A 24,726-nucleotide genomic window follows, 5' to 3' on the forward strand; every position below is an offset into this window, starting at 1 on the left:
TGCAACCCACAGACTGCAATTTATCCACCCCTGGTATGAATCCCTCCATACAAGTCCCAATGTAACTAATGGCAGCACGGCCGCATGCACGCACCACCACTGGAGAGAACAGGGGCTGTCCCAATGGCGGTGCGGCCATGTGCACACACTGCCATTGAAATTTACCATCTATGGACTTTGGTATCTCTATGTGTGGGGTCCTGAGCGGATCCCCCACGGATACCAAGGGCCGACTGTAACAGTACTGTCCGTGAGCATGTGCAAAATGCTTTTTCTTTCATGTCATCCAGTGGCACCTGACAGGGCAGAAAGTGATGCCAATGGCTTTTACTTTCAGACACTGTTAGGTGCGTCAGCTTTCCCTGCCTGATTCTCTCCTCCCCAAATAATGACCCATCTAAATTCTGTTCTTGGCACCTAGAGGCTCAGAACATACACACACCCCACCACCAGCCCATCTCATTTCTGCCAGGCTTTTGGTCACAGGTACGCCTGCCAGCCTGACTCCCGCAGCCTCCTCACATGCAGTGGCTGTGAAAATGTTCCTTTTATTAATTTTCAGTTTTCTCTTCTTGCTCCCGATGGGCTAAGGTCAGCCACACAGAAAGCTATCAGAAGCTTTCCTTCGCTTCCTCTGCCGCCTTCATGCTTGGCAATGCCTGCCCTGCCCTCCTTGACTTCCTTAAGACCAGGTCCCATTTACCTCCCATTTGGCAGTCTGCATTGCCTAGGTCCTTCCAAAAGAGCCCCCTTCCTGATTCTACTCTGGGGAGACTAGAGACCCAAAATGTGTGTCACAAAGGTCTTTGTCTTAAAGAAAAGCAGTTCTGTGGATGAACAGAATGACAAACTGGTGGAGGAAGGCTGGAGATTGGGAAAGGTGCTCCTTAGGTGTGCTGGATGAGGTATTCCAGGGGTTACACTCCAAAGGAGTACCTTTCCTAAGCTCTGGTGAAGGGTTTCTAACCATTGGTGCACCTAGCATGCTTTTACTCTCAACCACTCATGGGGGCATGCACACGTATGCCTGAAAAAAGCCCCATGGGAATAAAACCCCCATGAGAAGGAACAATTTGGGTAATGGTTGGAGGGTGAGAGAGGCACTGCCTCTCTTGCTGCCATGGCAGGCTCTGGGGTGAGCTACCTGGACAGTAGGCCAAGAGGATACAGATTCATTGTGGGTAACATGCAAAGAGCAGCTGGGGCTTGTGGAGGGTACCGTCCAATTGTTCCACTGCCTCCGTATACCATCCTTTCAGTCCTCTCGGGTGGGGGAACTGGGGGCTGGCTCAGTTGCCCCTTCTCAGAGAAGCCCCGCTTGACTTAAGCGTTCCCTGCTGCCTGCTCCTCTTCTCCCTTCTTGCTTCCCCAGGCTGGCCGCCAATCCTTGGCACCCTCCTCCCCTTAAATGGGAACGTCTGGCACACCCACAACTTCCTCCTGCCGGGAGCTCTTTGTAAACATGTTGTTGTGTCTTGCTTTGGGTGCATTTGTCTCTGGTCCCTCCAGCCCTCTAAGGAGTTTATCACATGAAGAAGATCGGGAGTTTGTCCCGTAAATATCTCAGAAAAATCGCATAATTACGCGAAACAATTTCACATGACATTGTGCAAAACCCGCCATTAAGGTGGTCAGAAAGAAGCATTAACGGGCATCTTTTTACTTTCGGGATTTTAACAACAATGCATTTCCAATATCACGCTATTTGTGCAACTGCATGTGATAATCATTCACACAATTATTTGCAATTTCTGCTTCATTTGCGGGATGCTTTAAATGCACTTTAACCTCTCTTCAATGCTAAAATTAGCCCCAGTGTGATAAGCTCCCAAGCTTCTCATCCTTTCTCCAGGGCCTCATTTCTGTCCTACCTGATGGCCTTTGTGTGGCCTCCTGTACATCATGACGGTCCTCTATAGCTTCCCTGGACCTTCCTTCTGAGAGATGTTCTGCGTATCAATAATTCTAGGCTCTAGTTAGAAGAAGATAAGAGATAATTTCCTGGAAAAACCAGGCAGTGGGAGCCTAGGCTACAAGCTGGGTTTTTTTTTTTTTTGGGGGGGGGGGTGAACACTCTTGCCAGCTGGAGTAGCAGATGCCCTTGCTCTTTTCCCCCCATGCCCTTGACCTCTCCATTTGCTGGGCAGCTTGGTTTGTATGTATGCTCCATGATGTTATTCTGCCAGTTTGTCACATCACTATGGTTTCTGCTGTGTCTTCTATGTCAAGGGGATTAGTAGCACCCAGTTAGGTTAACCCATCAAAATCCCATTTGAAGGTGTGAGAATTCATGCTCGCATTTACTTTAGTGACTGAGATTTTGTAAGTTTATGTAGGTTTTAAAATCTGGCTACACTCAGTTTTGCTATCACCGGCCCCTAGTTCTGCTTTGAATGTGAAAGGAGCTCTGCATGTCCATTTTGGGAGCAGTGAATGGAGTTAACAGAAACCTTTCTTGATGTTTTAGTCTATTTTCATCTATTTCTTGCATGATGTATTCTGTTCCTCTGGATATTGAGTATTACTGATTGGAAGCATGTTAGCAGAGAGAAGAAATGGGGCTTTTATCAGAATTGTTCTGATAAATGAAAAGCCCTATGATTCCTGAGCATTGCTCCCATGTTCTTAATGGTGTTTCATTAACTCTTGGTTTTTGATATTTCCCCCACCTAGTATTTTAAATGTTTATCATCTTCTGATGACAAGAAACTTAAAGTACTCCCGAATTCAATGAGTCCCAATGTGGGAGAAAGGCAGGATATACATTTTGGAAATAAACAGTGGCTGCAAAAGGCTGACCAGCCACAATTCCCCAATCCCTTGCAATGTTGCGGAGGCTGTCTGGACTCACTCCTGAACCATGTGCTGCTTTGAGGGTGCCCCACAAATGATCAGTAAAGTTCTACCCATTGGCTGAGAAAGTGCCATCTGCTCTCTTCCTACTCTCCTTGCACACCTGGGGGAGAGAAAGCAGCCTTTGCCCCCTCCACTCCCCAAGAACCCATGGAAACATGTTGGTAGATATGTATACTCTGCCAGGAGGTCAGCAAGGTCTGGCCAGAGTCCAAAGTGGCAGAGAAGTTTCACTTATTTCATTCCCCAAACTGAAGAGTGTCTCCTAGAGCCTGGGAAGGGGCCTCCAGCATAGTGGTCAACTCATTTCTTTCTGGCCAGTCTGCAGTGCACTGCTATGGGGCACCCTCCTGCCACTGGCACTGGCGGGGAGGGGGGCAACCCAGGGTGGGATGAGCCCTGAACCAGGGCGGGTGCACTCACCCCCTTTCCTCCTCCGCATCGAGGCTTGGAATAAGAAACAAAGCACAAGACATCAATGGTTGGTTGGCATGCTTCCCCCTCTGACCCTCCCATCCCACCGTACTCCATCCCACCTGGGCATGCTTGCACCTTGTCTGCAAGCTCTTACGGGGGGAGGGAGCAGCATTTTGGGATGAAGATACAGGCACACTTCCAGAGAGGGAGAACTCCAGACATGCTCCTTTCATGCACTACTCTTCATGCATCCTCCTCCCTTGCTAGCCATGGGTCACGGAGGGTACGGTGCAGGGAAATTCGGCCAGTCATTTCTGCCAGTCCCTGAGCACTTCCTGGGGTCTGGCCTTCTCATTCCCAAATCCCTCCACTGCCCCCCTCCTACCCTAAGGAAACACTCAAGGATTGCCCCACAAAAGGCCAGCAAGCCACGCTTGTGCTTCATGTCTGAGCTGTAAAACAGAAGGCAAGCATGTGAAGGCCAAAACTTGTGAAAAGTTCCTTTGTGGGACCCAGAATTCTCCAGCTAGTTTGGTCACAAGCCACTGGGAGTTGTGCACCAAACATGTCCCTTTTCCAAAGTCTGGTGCAGGTGTCCTTCCCTTCACTACAGAGTAACTCCAAGGGCAACAGGCTTGCTGGCCTGTTCTAAGCCATGGCATTGCTCTTGTTGGCAACCCATCCCCAGGAAGAGAGTGCCCACTTGGAAGGACTCCATCTTTGCTAAGTCTCCCCAACATTTCAGCAGGCCTGGAAGGAATGGAGAGTGCAGTGCATCAGGCAGAGTACTTTGGGTTCCCAGAATATTTGGGTCTCCTGCCTGCTCCACTGTGGTCTCCTTCCCTCCCCTCCCGTCTTTGCTTCATCGAAGGTGAGTGTATTCATGCCCCTCCTGGTCATTTCCCTCTCTGACCAGGAGGCCCTTGGAAAACTGTAAAGGAGGTAAATAACTTTAGTGACAGAAAACTGGCACACAGCCTTCTGAGGGGGAGGCATCATCATCATGCTTCCTAGGGGTCTTGGGAATACTGAAATGGCCTCCTTGGGACTTCTGTTTGAACAAGGTCAGGGACTCCAACCTTACCCCTGGTCTTTGGCCGGAAAGGTCATCTCAGGCCTTCTGAGACCCCACAAAGCCAGAGACAGGTTCATTTTCTCCTCTGTGCGCACTAACTCTTGAGTCAATGGAAGAGATGACAGCCAAACTGGATTAGGTGCCCAAAGGGGACCAACAACATTTCAAGTCACCACCTTACAGAGTCCATACTGATCCCTTCTAATAAGTTATCCCCATGCAATTCTCAAATACATTGTGGATCCACCATCCAAACAACCTCTATTCCAGCATAACAGTCCACAGTCTTGCTGTAATGGGCACCAGGTGGACACAGCCCACCATTCTCTAGGCCTGTATTGGGACTGTTGCCACCCTTGCTCCAGCACTTGACCTGTCCTCTACTGGACACAAGGAAGCTCTAGAACCAGAAAAGGAGTGACCAAGAACATGCACAAAGGCCCTGGCAAGGGTTTCCCCATGCAAAAATGCCAATGAAAGGAATAGAAGGATGAAGTGGGTTGGGAGGGAAGAGAAATGCAAAGGTCTCAAACAAAATAGCTGGAGGGTTGTGGAGAACTGGAAGGGGGGCACTGCTAAACTGGCGCAGACCTCTGTGGAATGGCTTAACATACACCAAAAGAGAGGAGGGAGGCCTGAATCCTTTAGGAATGCTGGACTGCTCAGAAGACCCAGGGGTTCTGTGGGGACCCTCAGGAGGGTAAAGTGGGTTTAGTGGAGATGTGAGAGCACTGGGCCAATCCAGGAGGGACCACAAGGGCCCACTTTGCATGCAGGAGGATGTAGTCCAGCCCCTGAAATCTGACAAAAATGTATCTCTTGCTGCGGCTCTGGGAAAGTCCTGGGCTGAGGCCCTGGCAAAGCTAGATGGGCCAAATGGGGCCTTCTCAGCAGAAGGTATCTTTCTGTGGGGTGAAGGGTAAGGTGAGTTGTTGGGATAGAAGATTCCTATTAGCCCAGTGAAGAGGTGAATGAGAAGGCATGGCCTGAAAGCACCCGGTTCAGTCACCATGCAGGAGTGCCTGGATGGTAGGCTGGCTAGGAACCCAAAATATTCTGCTTTGAATTCCATCTTGGAAGAAAAGAGTGGCATAATACATAGCAGGACCATCTTTGGAAATAGCTTGGCCTGTGGTCGGGTAAAACAGGAGCTTTGCAGGGTTCCAAAGAACCAGGAGGGCCAGTGACCCTCCACATGGACTCCTCCCAAGGAACTTCCAAGAAAGAAGACAGGAAGTGATCAGGAGCCCACGCTTTGTGGCACTGACCTCCAGGAAGAAGTGGGAGTGCATGCAGACCGTAGCAGAAGTGGTGCTGAAAGTCCCTCCCCACAATCTTCACCGATGGCCAGGCATGGAGAAATGGCCCCGAAGCAGCCTCAGCTCAAGTAGATGTGGGGGGAATGGCTGCCAGTAAGGAACTTTGGGCTTCTGGGACTCCTGTGATGATGGGATATGATGCGTCTGTCTGGGGAGGTGCTGCCCACTATCATTGCCCACCCACCATGCATGCTCTTGCTATGTCCGCCCCACAGTGCCATGCGCTGAGACTTACCCAACTCCTCCAATTCAGCGGTCATTGACTTTGAGCGCAACGTCAGCGTCGTGCTGGGGGCCCTCTTGGGGGGCGGCGGGGCTGAAAGGAAGAGAGAGGGCATTTTGCACTTCCGGTCCAGCAACTTGCGGGGGGTGGCCAGGTGGAGGTGCCACTTCTTCTCCACGGCCTGGATCTCCTCGTACTCCCGGGAGGAGGAGTCGCACTGTTGCAGGATCTTGTTGAGGCTGCGCGTGGAGGCAAACTTCTTCATTGTCCCGTGGCTGGGTAGGGGCAGGGCGAGGGTGGGGCGGGCAGGAGGGTGCCAAGCAGGGAACAGCAACAGGCAAGGACTGTAGCAGGGACCCACGGCCCCTCAAGTCAAGAGTTTCCCAGAGATAGACTTCATGGGCTCTGCTTGGTCCGAGAGAGTGCCTCTAGCCAGGGAAGACCTCCTGCTCAACAGTGTCTTTCCTGGGCAAGCGGCCTGCTCCCTGCCATGTGTGCCTTTGGCAGCGGCCTGGCTCCTGTTCTCATGGTGAGGCTCCTATTTCCCTCCCTGCCCGGCTCTCTGCTAACTCAGTAGTTGCCCGGGAAGTGGAGGGCATGGCCCAGGGGCGGCTCCCGCACGTGCCTCTGGCAGCAAGCTGGCCAGAGCAAGCGCTGCCTTGAAGACAGGGCTGGCAGGGGGACTTCCTAGCCAGCCCAGCCAGCAGCGATGCCAGAGCGAGACTCCATATGCCATGGGATTTGCAGGACTGGATGGGGAGGCTGGCTCATCGCGTCGCCTGCTTGCTCCTCCGTAACAATGCGGGCTTCAACGCTCCACGTTGCTATGGAAACCAGCGCTTCCAGCTCCTGCTGGAGATGCCTGCATCAGAGACCCCAAACAGGGGCGGATGGAGCAGAGAACACGATTCCCACACATGGTCCTCACAAAACTGAGAGAGAGGAAGCAGGGTGTGTTTGTGCATCCATCCAGCCAAGGCCACAGAATCCGGAGTGCCAGCGGAAGACCTGGCCCCACAAGGGGCTCTGTGGGTCAAGCCCTCACCAGAGGAATTGTCCAACTTGTACCACAGGAAGGGTGTCAGCTGGATTGATGAACAGGTGCCAGCCTGCTCTGCAAGGAGAGCATTCGAGGATGCCGGCTCGCTGATCAAAGGCAGGGGGGTGTCGGCAGGGATAGAAGGGTCCCTGGTACCAGCCGAGTTGCTGATGGAGATCCTTTGGCGCCGGTCCGCTCGGCACAAGGCAAGGCTTGCTTCGGTGACGATGTCTATGGCACAGACAACGTATGGGTGCCAGTCTCTTTGGCACACCTAGACTGGCCTGCCCTCTGGCAGCAACAGGGTCTGTCGCTCTCCCTCCAGGAATGGGCAATGGCAAGCAGGGTTGGCAGCTCAATCCCAACCCTCCATCTCGTGCGCTTGTGCGGCGAGGATATAATTACCACTCTCGGTGTCAGAGTAGAGAGTAGCCTGCCGCCTTCCTCTCCCCTCCCGTCTGCTGCCTGGTGGAGCCTTCCCTGGCTCTGGGTGCCAGGCTCCCTGCCGGAGAAGGCGGAGTCGGCCCCAGAGCGCCTTCCTCACAACGCAGACCCACATGAATAAAAATAGGCAGAGAGTCTGCCCTCCCCCTCGGTTTCCTTCACTGTGTGGGAGGGAAGCCGCCTCACCTTCTCAGCTCCCTCCCTGCTCTCCACAGGCAATGTTTCTGTGGCATCGGGGCACTGAGACGGCCGCTGCTGCCCTTGGGGCTGGGAGGGTGATGGGTAGCCAGTCTCCCTGGCTTGGCACTTTGCCCTAGGAGGGTGAGATTGGGGCCAGAAAGGGGAACCGGTGTGTGTGTGTTCTGATGTGGATTTAAGGCACCTCTGGCTGAACACGCCATGTCAGCCCCACTTCCCTGCCACTCTGCCTCCTCCTGTGCTGCCACCAATCCTTCCCTGAACCCATGCCTGTCCCATACACAGAAAGACCTCTTTCTTTCTCTCTCTCTCTTTCATTCTCTTTCCTCCAGGTATTATGGACTGGAAGCCCTTCTTGGCTGATGCTAACTCCACACCACATGCATCCAGGAGGCCCTACAGATGCGGCAGTGCACACTGGTGCTCCAAAACTGGAGTGCCCCAAAAGTGATCAGACCCAGCTGACTTTGCTATTTCATCTCCTGTCAAATGTTATCCTGTACTAGTTATACAAAAGGCAGGCTTGGGCAAAGATGGAGGAGGAGTGAAGCTAGAAGGAAGGAATATCAACAATCTAAGATATATGCAGATGACACCATACTACTAGCTGAAAACATCACAGACTTGGAACTACTACTAAGGAAGATTAAGGAGGAAAGTGCAGAGACAGGCTTAATGTTGAACGTAAAGAAAACAAAAATAATAACCACAGAAAATTGTCACAGATTCAGCCTAGACAATGGGGAAATAGAAATAGTAAATGAATTCCCATTCCTGGGATCAATCATTGATAGAAATGGGGACTGTGGTCAAGAAATCATAAGACTAAGACTGGGGCTGCTATGAGAGCACTAGAAAATATCCTAAAATGTAAAGGCATACAACTGAGCATGAAAGGCAGAATCATACAAGCCATTGTGTTCCCTATTTCCATGGATGGAAGTGAGAGCTGGACGATTAAGAAAGCAGATAGGAAGAGAATCAATTCAATTGAGATGATGTGGGGCTGGAGAAGAGGGCTGAGGATCCTATGGACAGCAGCCAAAAGGGCAAACAAATGGGTCCTAAAGCAGAGCAAACCAGAAATCTCCCTGGAAGCCAAGATGACTAACTGAGGCTGCGTTCTTTGGCCACATCATGAAGAGGCACGGCTCACTGGGAAAAAAACAATAATGCTAGGAAAAGTGGAGGGAAGCAGAAAGAGAGGAAGGCCGCATGCTAGATGCATGCTAGATGGATGGACTCTATTAAGGAGGTCATTGGTATGGATTTGCAGGAGATGAGCAGAGCAGTGGAGGACAGGGACTCTTGAAGATGTCTCAGCCACAGGTTCACCATGGGTCCAGATCGACTGGAGGGTGGATAACAACAACAACAACAACAACAACAACAACCTCCAAGAGTACCAGTGTGCAAGGGGCACTTGCCTTTTACTTTGTCAGGTGCTGGTGTGGGGGGGCATTTGTTAGCAAGAGGAGGTGTGACAGCAACAGGGACCCCTAACTTTAGGTCCTTTCTCTCCACACAATTATAGTGGTATCATGCCACTTTAACCACCATGACCACATCCTATGGAATCTTGGGATTTGTAGAGGTGTTACAGCTTTCTGGCAGATGATTTTAAGTATCACCCAAACTGCAAATCCCACAGTTAGGATGGAACCATGGGAGTTAAGATGGAACAATAGTGCAATAACGTGAAAGGGCCCTCTGTAGTAGTCAGGACAGGGGCAACCTTGGCAGAGGAGCCAAGGCACAGATGCTGCTGGGGGAGTGTGAAATCTGCCAATGACAACCTCTGGCTTCACAGGCATTCCTCAGCATTAGAAGTCTAGGACTAGGGAGTCCTAGTAGGAAGAGCAGCCTTTCCCCAAACAGCACCCTCCAAATAAACAAGTGGGACTTACCAATAAATATTGAGAGAAGACCCACCGGTGAAGGTCTTATTTGCCTGTTGTGCAGTGTGGAGTTATGCCAGGGTAGCAACACTGCATTTCGGTACTACACTATTGTGCAATCAGCTGAGCAAGAGGAGGGCCACGGGCACCAAGTAGCCACGCTCTACTTTTGCACATCACTGCTCCTTACTCACCCAACCTCTGAGTAAGTCCAGGCTTTTGCATAAAGCCACAACAGGATTATAAGCAATGTTGGTCAAGTCCTTACTAGAGTATAAAACCCTCTGCCATGTAGGAATACACAACCAAAGCACTCTTGAAAGATGCCCATTCAGTCTGTAATTCAAGGCCTCAAAGGAAGGAGAATCCACTGCTCTCTGAGGCAGTCCATTCCACTGTTGAACAGCTCTTATATTAAAGGCGTTCTTCCTAATGTTTAGGTGGAATTTATTTTCTTGTCATTTGCTTCACCTTCTGGTCTCTGGAGCAGCAGCAAACAAGCTTCCTCCATCTTGTATCTGAATACGGGTGTCATCAGGTCTCCTCTCAAGTCTTCCCTTCTCCAAGCCAAACATACCCAGCTCTCCAAATTGTTCTCCCAATGCTTGGTTTCCAGACCTTTAATCATCTTGTTCTCCTTTCTCTGGGCACGCTCCAGCTTGTCGATAGGCAATCGATTGTCAAACGGTGAGTCTGCATGAAGATAAATGCCGTGGATCCCAAGAGGCTGCTCTGCTCAGGACTACCCATAGGATTCAGCTCTCTTCCCGAGAGATCTGGGGAAAGTGCAAGGTTGCCTGTGCTTTTCTAGATGGGTTGGTAGAAGCTAGGCTTCTCATAATACAACCATCCGGGGATTTTGCCTGTCGTTTCCCCAGGTTCTGCCTTTTGTTGCCTCTGCATCCACTCCCTCCATTCTTTTGCAGCGCTGCTTGTAACAGTATCTTGAATCCGCACTAGGGCTTGTCCAAAGGGTTTTGTTTTCAAATGAGGTGGTTTGAAGGGAAAATTTTCTCCTTGCGGATTTTTAAAAGAAACATCTTGGGGTTACAGCACTACGATACAAAAGTGATATTTTACTGATGCCGTGTAGCTGTATAACTTCATTTTTCAAAAAGTTGTTCTGTTATATCTCAGAATGAAAAAGAAATCCACTTGAGGATAGGAATAGAACCCTGCAGCTAGTGCCAGAAAATAGTCTGGGACAACGGAAATGACAATTGAATTATTTTAAAGAAAGAAATGCTGTCCAAGGGGTTTCTGGGAGGGCTGAGGATGGCTTTTCTAAATGCCGGATGCTCAGAAGAGAGCCGGTGGGGAAATGAAACCTAGTTAATGCACCCTCCCCTGACCAGTTGCACTCAGAAGCCACTTTGGGGCAACCTGCCGCCAGCCCTTGGCCCACTCCCACCACCTTGGATCCCTGCTGGTTTCCTTCCTATGGCCACTCTGCTGGCTTAGTGTTGGAAATACCAGATATACTCGACTCTAAGTCAACCTCATGTACAAATCGAGGGAAAGTTTGGGGCAAAAATTGTGGATTTTGATATGAGCCACGGATAAGTCGAGAGTAAAACTTAGGGGCATGTAAGAAAATATTTAAAGGATGAAGCAAAGAAAAACAGTGCTAAAGAACTGGATGGCCCCCTCTTTGCTCTCTTCCCAGTGGCAGGCAAAACTCTTCTCTTACTCTGGCAGAAGGGTCTTTCAATGGGGTGTGCTATGCTTTCACCCTTGTTAAAAACATGATTTAATGATTTTAAAAACTGTTTTGTATTATTAATAAACCGTTTTTAAATTTTTGTATCAATAGGTTTTGATTTGTTGTTGGCCACACTGGGTCCTGTGGCAACAGGATATAAATTGAATAAATGAATACATGTCATGCCCAGCCTGGAGGATGGCTTGGAGGACTCAGAGGATGAGCTAGAGCCCCTGGGACCTGAACCTGTAATGGAGGAGCCAGAGCCCCTGGGGCTTGAACCTGTAACGGAGGAGCCAGAGGCTGGCCCTAGTTCTGCTGGAGCAGAGTCTATGGCCCCTCCAGAGATTCAGCAGTCAAGTTTGCCTGGTGCCGAGGCTGTGGACACGGAGGAGGATCTGGACAGTGTGCCTACCTTCAATGAGCGTCGAGCAGAAAGAGAGGGCCTTCGAAGATCTCGGAGGCTTTATCAGAAGCGTCTTCGTAATCAGACACAGCTGAGGGCCGGCTCCTTGCCTTCTTAAGCACCTGGAGCATGTGTGGTTCTTTGCCAGTGGATATCTGACTCTTTTAGAGGAAAGACTCTGTCTCTGGCTCCTTTGGCTTCTTGTCTTGACTACCCGGAAACCTTGACCTTGGACTGCTTTATCGACCTGCCTATCTGTTGCCCTGAACCTCGGACCGTCTGACAATTCTCTTGGGAATCCCTTTTGGTAGAACTACTGTGAATCTCCAGGACTGTGTAGTTTACGCTGACTTTGCTGTGCTGGGAGGGGGTTTGTTTGTTTGAGAACTAGCTGCCTTATCAGCCCTTTGGCTGCTTTCCCGGACAATACATGAAATGTTAATCCAGGATTACCTGGGATGTTGTTTTCTAGTCCTGATTCTCACCCCACACCCTCCGCAGCCAAATGGTCTCCCCCTCCTAGGCCCCATGTGGACCTGAACCCAGGAGCTCCTCAACTCCCAGGACCACTGGGCAAGATTTCATGAGTTACGGAAGGTCTGCTTTCCAAGGGCTGTTGGTACAACCAGGGGATTGGCACTTCTGAGGGTGGTGCGGCTTCCGGTGTGTCAGGACAGCCTGTGTTTCATGTGGGAACCAGAGAAGTCGGTGCTGTGGAAGACGAGATGGAAACCAGGAAGATTTCCAGGACTCTGTCTGGACTGCCATCTGCTCCCCGGGAAGAGAAGGTCCGCTGGAGGCACTCGAGGCCCCAGCTGGGAAGACCAGCAGCCCTTCAACGCTGCTGAAAGCAATTTGCAAGAAAGGCAGCCGTGTTTAAATATTTAAAAGGGTCTCATATTGAAGATAGAATCATAGAATCGTAGAATCGTAGAGTTGGAAGAGACCTCACGGGCCATCCAGTCCAACCCCCTTCTTCTGCCATGCAGGAAATCCAAATCAAAGCATCCCCGACAGATGGCCATCCAGCCTCTGCTTGAAGACCTCCAAGGAAGGAGACCCCACTACACTCCAAGGAAGTATGTTCCAATGTCGAACAGTCCTTACTGTCAGGAAGTTCCTCCAAATGTTGAGGTGGAATCTCTTCTCCTGTAACTTGCATCCATTGTTCCAGGTCCTGTTCTCTGGAGCAGCAGAAAACAAGCTTGCTCCCTCCTGAATATGACATCCCTTCAAATATTTAAACAGGGCTATCATATCGCCTCTTAACCTTCTCTTCTCCAGACTAAACATTCCCAGCTCTCTCAGTCGTTCCTCGTAGGGCATGGTTTCCAGACCCTTCACCATTTTAGTCACCCTCCTTTGGACACATGGCTCCAGTTTCTCAATGTCCTTTTTGAATTGTGGTGCCCAGAACTGGACACAATATTCCAGGTGGGGCCTGACCAGAGCAGAATACAGTGGCACTATGACTTCCCTTGATCTAGACACTATACTTCTATTGATGCAGCCTAAAATCGCATTGGCCTTGTTAGCTGCCGCATTGCACTGTTGACTCATGTTCAACTTGTGGTCTACTTGGACTCCTAGATCCCTTTCACACGTAGTTTCATTCAGCCAGGTGTCCCCCATAATCCTATATCTGTGCATTTCATTTTTCTGCCCTAAGTGCAGTACCTTACATTTCTCCGTGTTGAATTTCATTTTGTTAGCTTTGGCCCAGCTTTCTAGTCTATTCAGGTCATTCTGAATGTTGATCCTGTCTTCTGGAGTATTAGCTATTCCTCCTAATTTGGTGTCATCTGCAAATTTGATAAGTATGCTCCCAATTCTTTCATCCAAGTCATTGATAAAGATGTTGAATAACACTGGGCCCAGGACAGAGCCCTGTGGGACCCCACTGGTCATTTCTCTCCAGGATGAAAAGGAGCCATTGTTGAGCACCCTTTGGCTTCGGCAAAGCTTGTTTTTGGCAAGCTTGTTTTCTGCTGCTGCAGAGAACAGGACATGGAGCAGTGGATTCAAGCTACAGGAAAAGAGATTCCACCTAAACCTCAGGAAGAACTTCATGATGATAAGAGTTGTTTGACAGTGGAAGATGCAGCTGCCTCTGAATGTGATGGAATGTCCTTTGGAGGCTGTTTTCAAGGAGAGGCTGGATGGCCATACATTGGGGTGGGGTCTTCCTGCACTGGACTGGATGGCCATTGGGTTCTCTTTCAGTTCTAGGATTCTATGGTATCTCATAGAAGGAAAGATGAGGGTTGTTTTAAAAGTGCTGCATGAATGTCCAGATGAACAGATCATCATTCAGGGACAACTCACAGTTTTTGCAAGAACAGCATCTCCTGCTGTGGCCACCAACCCTGGGGACTAGCAGATAACGGTCTTGGTAGTCCTGATCATTACTCATTTACCAGAAGACACTGGCATTACCTTCAAATGTGGAGCTTCACAAGTATTGACCTGGCATTGCTTTGGTGACACCCCCCCCCCCCCAGTGCTCTGAGCCCCCAACTGTCATAACTCACCCACAGAGCAAGGGTTCCCAAACTTTTCTGTGTCTTACAGCCTTAGGAAATGTTTGATTAATGTTTGCACCCCCTACAAAAATATTATCACATTTGAAGACAAAGAGGTCTAATTTATAATTTTTGAACCACATACAAAGCTTCCGGTGAACAAATTGAACTTTATAAAATGAGCTTTTAACTCATTAAACTGAACAATTAGATTCTAATTTACTCAGGAAAAAACGAGTGATGACTTGTGACTCATCACACAGGGACACACACCACTCTTTGTCACATCCCCTGAAATCCCACCTCGCACCCCATGGGCTGCAGGCACCCCAGTTTGGGAATCCCTGTTGGAGTTAGATGCAGAAAGGCCTCCGGCTCTCCCTCCAAGAACCTGTGTAGTTAATGGCCAAAAGAGCTGATGAGGAATTTCTTCAGGGTGGGCTTCCACCTTGGCTGGAGCTGAGGGGCACGGAACAAATGCCCCTGCCATTTGTGGAACATAATCACAACAAGGAACAGCAGCGAACGAGCCAATCCAGCACCTGGTATCCTGTGGTCAAGCAGCTATAAATTACACAAGAGCTGCTGGGTCCATCGCATCTCAGGCAGAGCCACGGACCTTCTCTCCTGCATAATCAAAGACTCAGTCTTGCCCAAATGAAAATATGTCATAGAACAGACCCACACTTTATTCTGCCTCATGGTTTAGACTTGAGGCTAAGTCGGTTGTCCTGGTCCTTGAACCACTATGCGCTGCATTGATCAGGCATCTCCTGCCGCTTTCTGTTGGTTGGAACACGGCACTGATCCTGGTCGTAGCGCAGCAGCACCTTATGCGGCAGGAGCTCTGTCCGGCACTATGCAGCCTCCCCTAGCACCACAGCCGTCCGGTCCATGCCATCCGGTCTTGGGCTGCAGCACTCTGCGCATGCCTCTGCATCTCCTGTGTGAACTCTGGCATGGCAGTTGTCCAGAAAGGCTGGCAAACATGTGGATCCTTTAATCTGGAATAGCTTTCTTGCTCCAGAGCACAGATTCTCTCTCTCTGAGAGGTGGTGGTGGGTTTTTCATGTGGTCTCTCCTGTGGTTTATGTTCTCAAGGGACACCCCTCGCAGGCTGAAATGGGTCCATTGCATCTCAGGCAGAGCCACGGACCTTCTCTTCTGCATAATCCCACCTGGATGGCTGCAGGCCTCCACTCTCTTGGCAAGTCTGATCAGACACAACCTTGGATCCCTCCGGTCACTCCTGGTAGCAGAGGCACATGGGCATATATCTCCATGTTGGATAATACACTGTTTGACAGGGTCAGCTCACAGTGTCCAGACTTATATATTGGGGCAAACATTGTGCAACACCATAAAAACACAGTGGGCCTGGAGAACAGGAGCCGGGCAGAAAAAAATGAGAGCCATCCCCAGAGAGTGAGAAGGAGATGCAAGCCATTCTGGGTTGTTTGGGCAGGGAGACCTGAGAGCTGGACGGCACCACTGGGGCAGAGGGACCGCATGCGCAGAGGTCGATTCTGTGGGAGCCGCTCTGAACTCACCTTTTTTCCGAACAACGTCTTCTGACTCTGGCTTGCGACTGACAGAGACCACTTTCATCACCAGGTGGTTTCCTCCCTGGCGGATGAGCGACACCACTTGCTTGTGGCCCACCTTGACCACATTCACACCGTTCACCTGCGAAGGAAAGGAAGGAGCAGTGAGGAAGAGGAAGAAAAAGAGGCACCCGCCAGCCCAAACTGAAGCTGGTGGCACACTTGGCAGGTCAGGGAGCTGCCAATTCCCACCCTCTCCATGAGAAGCAGGCAAGGATGTTCTTCTGTGCAAGGTACATGGATGTCATGCCTCTAAGCGCAGGTGGGTAACCATGTGGGTGCCAGGGCTCACTACACATGCAAACACCTTCACTTTCTCTGTAGTCCTTCTCAGTATATCACTTCCTTGTTGCCATTTTGAGAAGGACTGCAAAGGTATTTTTGAAACACCATCGAGTTGTGAGGCGCTTGTCTTGTTGAGGCTGGGATGCTTTTATAGGTTTGTGGCGATTTCTCCATGGCTTGATAGCAAAAATTTGTACCGACAGTGATTTTAATTTTGGGGAGAGTAGGGAAGGGTTTGGACACTTGTGGCACAAAAATGGAGTCCATGGACTTCCTGTGGCCCATGGGCTATAACTGACCCACCCATGCCTCAGTCCGAAACCTCACCAAGTCACAAAGTTCTTCAAAGTGCTTCCCATATTTTGACAGTGACCATATGAGGGTCACAATGAGTCTGGTTCCTTCTTCAGAAGACAAATCTTTTGCTCCTTGCATGCTGCTGGGGAAAGGCCGATTCCCGACCTACCTGTCCCCTCGGACGATGCTTTTCTGCTCAAGGCTGCCACCCAAAAGAGCACCGCTGGCACTTTCATTGGTGGCACCTTAGTGGGACTCAGCACCCTCCCGGTCTCTGCAGGCCTAGGTAGGAAGGTTCAAGGCTCTGAAAGGGAGCAGCACACCGGGCCTGAGATGCCTGGAAACATTGGGACTTGCTCCCAAAGCTGCCAAAAGGTGTAGGTTGGACTGAGCCAGGATCAAGCCAGGCACCTCCATCTTCAAGCAGATAGGTAGCATTTACTCAAAGTAAGCCACCCACTTTCAGTGATGCTTGTTCCCAGGAAACTGTGCCACCTACTCTGTTTTTCTTCCCCTTAAACCCTTGGAATTTAATGCTATAGAACACACACACACACACACAGAGCAAATAATGTACAACAATATACCAAAACATGCCAAATAACTGTCCCTATAATTCAGTAAATTTTGCAGTCTATAAAAAGAAATGCTGGAATACATCCCCATCTCAGTCCAATGCTACAACTTCTTCTATTCCAGTAATTACACGTTTTTAATATCTTCTATTTTATTTCTACTTTATTCAGCTTTCAGACTGAACACGAAATATCCATTTCAAGCAGTTAATAACACCTTAATGTTTGTTTTCCATTAATTTAATTGATGGTATTCTGCATTTCCAAATTCTCATCTGCTCATTCATAGGTTTGTTCTACTCTGCTTCAGCATTAGTAAGATTTATGCATTTAAATCTGTTGTTAGCCGCCTTGGGCCCCACTTTGGGAGAAAGGCGGGATAACAATAAATGGGTCCCACAGCAAAGAAGGTCCTGCTCCCATGTCCTCAGGCAGAGCCTTGCTCCGCTTGGCAGGGCAGGGAGCAGGAGAGCTCCCCTCGGGAGCATCTCAGCTCTTTGGATCAATTTTGGAGAACGTTTCAAAGGCAGCCCCAGACAGGGAGCACTGTGGTAATCCAGACAAGACGCAAGCAAGTCAGGCCAGACGCTCCCAGGAATGGGCACAGATGGTCTTCTGCTTCAACTCGCAAGACATGTTAAACGGAATAAAACAGAAACAAGAAAAGCGTCATCATCTCGGAGAGAAGTGACAAGTGGGGCTCCTCTGGATTCTGTCCTGGGCCAGATGTCGCTCATGATTTGGGTGAAGTGATACAAGACACAGCAGATTTGCAAATCATACCGATTGGGGAGAGGTAGCTAATATCTCAGAAGACAGAATCAGGATTCAAGATGACTTTAACAGATTGGAGAAGTGGGCCAAAAGTAATAAAACTGAATTTCAATAGGGACAAACACAAGTCATATATCTGGGCAGAAGGAATGAAATGAAGCAGGTCGGGTGATACCTGGCTTGACAGCAGCATAACTGAAGAGAACCGAGAGGACATAGTAAAGGACAAGCATAACACTTCAACCAGACTTTAGTACCTAGGTCAAAGGGAGTCATAGTGCCACTGAATTTTGCTGTGACTGGACCTCCCTTGGAGTACAAGATCCAGTTCTGAAGAACCACAGTTGAAGAAGGACAGCGACAAGAATGTGTCCAGAGGAGGGAGATCAGATGGACGGAGGGTGGAAGCCAAACTCAATTCAAAACAAAGGTTTAAGAGGGACCTTGAGCCTGGAGAAGAGAACAGCTCAGATAATACAGCCATCTTCAAACATCTGGAGTACTGTCATCATCTGGAAAGTGGAGCAAGCTTGAGATTTTTGTTTGTTTGTGCTGCTCCTGGACTGGAATCAATTGATTCAAATTACAGTGCAAGAGATTCTGGCTAACAGAATAATAATAATAATAATAATAATAATAATAATAATAATAATATATTTATTTAGGTTTCCCCGCCTCTCCCAATGGATCGAAGCGGGGTTACAGACTACTTGAAATTGTACAAAACATACAATACAATCCATACACATGTAAACCATTAAAACCATTAATTCATTAAAAGCCTCAACAGTTAAACAATTAATAAATTCAACAGACATCAGGCGGCAGAAAATTCTTGGCCATGTCATATCGGGGGGGAGGGGGGGTTTGCTCGACGGAAGAGTTCTGTTTCCACTGCCTTTCTGAGTGGCTCCAGGGAGGTCATCAAGCGAACCTCCTCTGGGAGGCTGTTCCACAATCTCGGAGCCGCTGTAGTAAAGGCCCTTTGCAAGGTTGACACATAGTGAGTAGACGTTGTTTCCATTAAGTTCTTTCCTGATGTTCTGAGGGTGCGGGGCGGATTATGTAGGGAGAAGCGGTCCCATAAGTAACTCGGACCCGAGCCATATAGGGCTTTAAAGGTAATAACCAACACCTTGTATTGCGCCTGGAAGCGAATGGGAAGCCAATGAAGATCTTTCAAAATAGGTGTTATATGGTCAAACCTAGACGAACTGGTGACCAATCTGGCTGCCATATTTTGTACTAACTGAAGCTTCCGAACTTGGTACAAGGGTAGCCCCATGTAGAGCGCATTACAGAAATCTAAGCGAGAGAGTACCAGAGCATGTACCACAGTTTCAAGATCCGCTCGGTCTAGGTAGGGTCACAGTTGGCAGTTGATAGCAAGCACTTCTGGCCGTCGCATCTACCTGAGATGTCAACTGCAGGGATGAGTCCAGTACTCCTAGACTGTGAACTTTGTCCTTCAGGGGAAGTGTGACCCCGTCCAGGACAGGTTGGCAAATTTCCTTCCTTAGACATGAGGGACCTATCACCAGTACTTCCGTTTTCTCTGGATTCAGGCTGAGTTTGTTTTCCCTCATCCAGCCCATTACGGACTCCAGGCAGGCATTCAGAGGAGAGACGCCATCCTTGGTCACTGCATCAGTCGGAGACACAGAGAAGCATATTTGGGTGTCATCAGCGTACTGATAACACCGCGCCCCGTGTCTCCGGATGATCTCTCCCAGCGGCTTCATGTAAATGTTAAATAGCATGGGGGACAAAATTGCTCCCTGAGGGGCACCAGATGTAAGCACCCTCCTATTGGAACAGCAGTCCCCCAGCTGCACCATCTGGAATCTACCCGAGAGGTAGGAACGGAACCACTGGAGCGCAGTGCCCCCGAGACCTAACTCCCTCAGGCGCTCCAGAAGGATACCATGGTCGATGGTATCGAAGGCCGCTGAGATGTCCAAGAGCACCAACAAGGTCACACTTCCCCAGTCGATGCCCAGACGGAGATCATCGGCTAAGGTGACCATGGCAGACTCAACTCTGTATCCTGCTCTGAAGCTGGTTTGAAATGGGTCCAGATAATCGGTTTCATCCAAGACAGCTTGGAGTTGGAAGGCGACCGCTCTCTCGATTACCTTGCCTAGAAATGGTAAACGGGAGACCAGTCTATAGTTGTTTCTCACCAGTGGGCCTAGGGAGGGTTTTTTCAACAGCGGTTTAACCACTGCTAACTTCAATTCAGATGGAAATTTACCCTCCCTGAAGGATGTGTTTATTATAAGTTGTAATAATGTAATTACTGCATCTCCTCCCTGGGCGGTCAACCAAGAGCGGCATGGATCGAGAGTGCATGTTGTCTTCCTATCACTTCCAAGCAGCTTGTCCACTTCATCGGTATTTACAGACTCAAAGTGATCCAGTTTAACACAGACCACGGAAGTGCTGGATATCTCTTGTATCGTTTCTGTTACAATGCCGGCGTCAAGATCAGCCCTTATCCAAGAGATTTTATCTGCAAAGAAGTTGTTAAAGTCGTCACAGCAGGCTTTAGTTGGTTCTAGTAAAGGGTTCGGGGCGGGGGGCTGCTGGACGGGACTTTGCAGACGCAATACGTGCAACACAGAACAAGTTCTTAGCTGCACCCATTGCCACTCCATAGGAATTCAAAAGATTCTCAAGGAGTTTCTTGTCGGATAAGCGCTGATGTTTCCGCCAGGAGCGCTCGAGTCATTGCGCGGCTCACTTCATTTTGCGGCAGATGTTTTGTTGTCTGCTATTAACAACTCTAACGGAGCCACTTCTCTAGGCTTTCAGTCTTGTCTCATGGAATTCGTTCTAGAGAGCCTATCAATGATTCCTGATGGACAGAATTAATAACTTATCAAAGACTCAGTCTTGTCCAAATGAAAGTATGTCATAGAATAGACCCACGCTTTATTCTGCCTCATGGTTTAGACTTGAGGCTAAGTCGGGTGTCCTGGTCCTTGAACCACTATGCGCTGCTCTGATCAGGCCTCTCCTGGAATGATCCTGTGTCCAGTTCTGGGCACCACAATTCCAGACAAGCTGGAAGGTGTCCAGAGATAGGTGACCTTCCAAACGGTAAAGGGTTTGGAAGGCAACCCTAAGTGAGGAACGGCTTGGGGAGCAGGGTATCTTGAGGGTGGAGAAGAGAAGATTGAGAGATGATAGATGAGAAAGATCTGAAAGATAGTCATAGAGAAGTGGGAGCCGGTTTGTTTTCTGCTGCTTCATAGACTAGGCCATGAACCAATGCTTTTAAATTAGAAGGAAAGATATTCCAACTAAACTCTTAGAACTAAAGGTTTCCCTGATGGCTAGAGTTATTTTGACAACGGAACAGACTACCTTGGAAGGCAATGGATTCTCCTCAGTTGGAGGTTTTCCAGCACCATTCCCTTCTAACTCTGCAATTCTACGACTATAAAGAAGTCACACCTCTGAAAACATGGCGACAACGACATTTCTGTATACCCCGCCTTATTCTTTAGGCAACGTACAATAGTTAAAATGAAAAATATTGCTGCAAATTCACAACATGCAAAAGTTCAAAATGTGACTGAACTATCAAAACAATTAAACCTATTAAAAACATCAGCCATTAAAAGCAAGAAACAGAATGAAAGTCCAGCACATTATACAGCCAATTCTCCAAGGCTGAATCAAACGAAAACGTCTTCACCTGACAGCAGAAAGAGAGCAAGGGGAGTGTGGGTCTGACCGCTCTGGAAGGGAATTCCAGACCCAGGAAGCAGCCACCGAGAAGCCCCTGTCTCCTGTGTCTCCACCAGATGCATCTGAGAAAGTGGTGGGACAGAGAGAAGAAGGCCCTCCCCGGTAGGCCTCAAAACACAGGCAGGTTCATATGGGAATCCCAGAGTTGGAAGAGACCCCAAGGGCCATCCAATCCAACCCCTTCTGCCATGCAGGAACTCACAATCAAAGCATCCCCAACAAATGGCCATCCAGCCTCTGCTTAAAAACAGTCTCCAAAAAGGAAACCCCACTATTCTCCAAGGGAATGTGTTCCACTGTAGAACATCTCTTAGTGTCAGGACGTTCCTCCTAATGTTGAGCTGGAATCTCTTTTCCTGCAGCTTCCATCCATTGCTGCACTGAGTCCCAGTCTCTGGAGCAGCAGAAAACAAGCTTGCTCCCTCCTCAATGTGACACCCCTTCAGGATTTAAACATGGCTGTCGTGTCACCTCTTAACCTTCTCTTCTCCAAGCTAAACATACCCAGCTCCCCAAGTCGCTCCTCATAAGGCTTCATGGTTTCCAGACCCTTAATCTGGATATGGTCCTTCTAATAACCTGGACCCAAACGGTATAAATGCTAAAAATCCCAGAGAGAAAGTTGCTGTTTCCCTCCCACTAGACCAGTGGTCCCCAAACTGGGCTCTCTTAAAGGGATTTTGGACCTCAGCTCCCAGAATCCCAGACTATTGGCCAACATGGCCAAGGCTTCTGGGAGCTGAAGTCCAAAACCTCTTAAAGGGTACTGTTTGGGGACCACTGCACTAGACCAACCATGGGGCGAAGGAGGTGGATATCTGGGCATATCTACACAGGCTAAATAAAGCAGTTTCACTTAGTTTTCACCGCAAACTGGCCAAATGATGTTATGGGATGATTTGGGTCAAATTTGGGTCTTTTCATCACCTCAGAGTTTTAGTCTGGAGGAAGAAAGAAGGGGGGATTTATCCTGGTTTTTAGTGGAAAATCCAGATATTCACTTGTGTGTATGAACTTCACTCCATAGCAATGTTGGTGTGAGACCAGGAGCACGTGTTCAAGAAAGACGGACATTTACCCGCATTTAGGGATGCCATATCCCAGTGGCCGCCGGGAAAATCACGCTTTTGGGGGCCCCTCCCGGTCATGGTCCGGTTTGCCCCCAGCCATGCATTGGTCCCGGTTCGGGGCCCGCTCCTGCGGCCATTGCCGCTGCCGCTAATACGGCTGGCCACAGCGCCAACCCACCTACTCCTCCTCTTCTGGAGTGGTGGGCAGCGCCAACCCACCTCCTCCTCTGCAGGCCTCTGAAGCAGGAGCTCGTCCCCTGCTTTGTTGCCAGCCAGCCATTGGCCAGCTGGCCAAAGGGGACGGGCTCCTCTACGTGCGCTGCCCGGGCGTCAGCAGGGGCCAGGGGCAGCGATCGCAGCGGGCCCTCGTGCGCCTTCCTGGCCTTTAAGGAGGCCTGGGACCCCTTAAAGGCCAGGGAAGAGGGAGGAGGCCGGCCGGGATCGCAGTGATCGCGGCCAGCCCTCGCTCTCCTTCCTGGCTTCTAAGGAGGCCTCGGTCTCCTTAGAAGCCAGGGAAGAGGGAGGAAGCCGGCCGTGATCGCAGTGATCGTGGCCGGCCCCCGCGCCCCTCCCTGGCTTCTAAGGAGGCCTCAGTCTCCTCAGAGGCCAGGAAGGAGGGGCACTTTTTTTATTAAATGGAGGATGCCCCGTGCCCCTTCCTGGCCTTTAAGGAGGCCTCAGTCTCCTTAGAGGCTGGGAAGGGGCGTGGGGTGTCTGCCATTAAAAAAAAGTGTCCTACATTTGAAAATGTTGTCCTACATTTGTCCCGGTCTGGCGGTCCTGACGTATGGCAACCCTACCCGCATTGGGGGTGGAGGGGAAAAACCCTGGAGTGGCCGCAGTTGTGTGGCGATTTATCAGACCGGAGTGTGTTCAAAAGGGAAAACTGAATGGGCAGTTCTCCCAAACTTGCCACGGCGTGTGTAGAGAAGCTCATGTTCTCTGCAGATTGGGGTGACCCAAGGTAAACTGGATTTTCCCTTCAGTATAGATGCTCTGTTTGTCTCCAGTTCATACTGAAAGGAGGAACAGAGGCAGGTCCTGATGGGAGGCCATCAGAAGGTGCTCAGCATGGCTCACATCAGTGTCCAGAGGACCTCCTGCCTACAGATCACCTCCCTTCCCCCCAAAACCCTCTCCAGCCTTGCCTTTAATGAAGCAGGGAAGGTTTCAAGAGGGGCCTCAGGGCTGACAGGGAACCCGGAGGTGGGCTTGCAGCAAATCAACACTTCCAGGCAAAAGCCATTTGCTGGAAATGCCAGCTTCTCCCAAAGGCCCTCCTGATCTTAATTCCTCCCTGGTCACGAGTCTGAATGTGTTGGTTCCAAACGGAAATTGTTGTTGTACAGGGTTGGATGTCATTTCTCTTCATCAGAATTGCAAAAACAGTGGGGTTCTACACTTAGAAAGAAAGAAAGCGAGAAAGCAAGCCAGCAACATCAAAAATGCACAATTTAAACAGAGGTGTTTGGACCCAACAGGTTTGGTTAGTTAGGCCTAATCAGGGTTTCCTCAGGCCCTTTGCTAGTTCAGCCTCTGAAGGTGGCACAATGAAGAGTGTGTGTGCGTGTGCGTGCGCTTGTGTGGACACTGAAAAAGGTATCTCTCGATCTCTCCCCATGTTCAGATGCTGCTTCTCCCTCTGGCAAATCTCAGCACTCCAAAGCAAAGGCAGATGAGACAATTCCTTCTCCCAAAAGGCTGGAAACAGCCACCTCATTTGCAAAGTCCCCTTTCGCCTTTCCAGAACCAAAATCCACCCGCCGCTCCTTCCCTCGCTATTTTAAAACCTGAATTTAAAACTTCCTTGCTTCCAAAAGCATTAGTTTTATGCTGTTTTATAATCCTGTATATTTGATTACATGTATGGGTTAGTCTCTTTTATAATACATTGGGCTCTTTTTGTATCCTGCCTAGATAATTTGTTTTATAACTGCATTGTGTGGTTTTATTTTATCATTCCTTTCCTTTGTGTGCATGTGTATGCACACACTTCAGACTGTACACCTCTGGCAGGACTCAGTGTTTCTGGCTATTGTAGCTGCGAAGCGCCTTGTAAATTGATGGCACTATACAACTCAGCAACAACATAACAATGATGGTGATGATGCTTCTGCTCTCCTCCACGCTTTCCTGGGTGAGTGAGGACTGCAACAGCATCGCAGGTCACCTGCAGCATCTGTGTCCCTTGCCATTATGGCTTCATTTTGATCCCAAGGGAAAAACATTGGGGCTTTACCCTTCTTTGCAGCTTTGCAGAGGGGCATTG

General features: G+C 49.4%; 1 protein-coding gene across 1 annotated transcript in view; it reads right to left on the reverse strand.

Moving 5' to 3' along the window:
- The window catches only part of LOC149311503 (SH3 and multiple ankyrin repeat domains protein 3-like), a 425,035-nt gene that overhangs the window by 50,238 nt on the left and 350,071 nt on the right, over positions 1-24,726 (reverse strand). Inside the window, exons 18-20 of the mRNA XM_089526562.1 lie at positions 15,647-15,782; positions 5,900-5,980; positions 3,277-3,300 (exon numbers count right to left, since the gene is read on the reverse strand). Coding sequence (XP_089382688.1) covers positions 3,277-3,300; positions 5,900-5,980; positions 15,647-15,782 — 241 coding nt within the window. The remainder of the gene's footprint in view (positions 1-3,276; positions 3,301-5,899; positions 5,981-15,646; positions 15,783-24,726) is intronic.

The sequence above is a fragment of the Sceloporus occidentalis genome, unplaced genomic scaffold (assembly GCF_023333645.1).
Source record: "Sceloporus occidentalis isolate IW3139 unplaced genomic scaffold, rSceOcc1.0.p SCAF_5, whole genome shotgun sequence".
In the NCBI taxonomy this organism is placed as follows: Eukaryota; Metazoa; Chordata; class Lepidosauria; order Squamata; family Phrynosomatidae; genus Sceloporus; species Sceloporus occidentalis.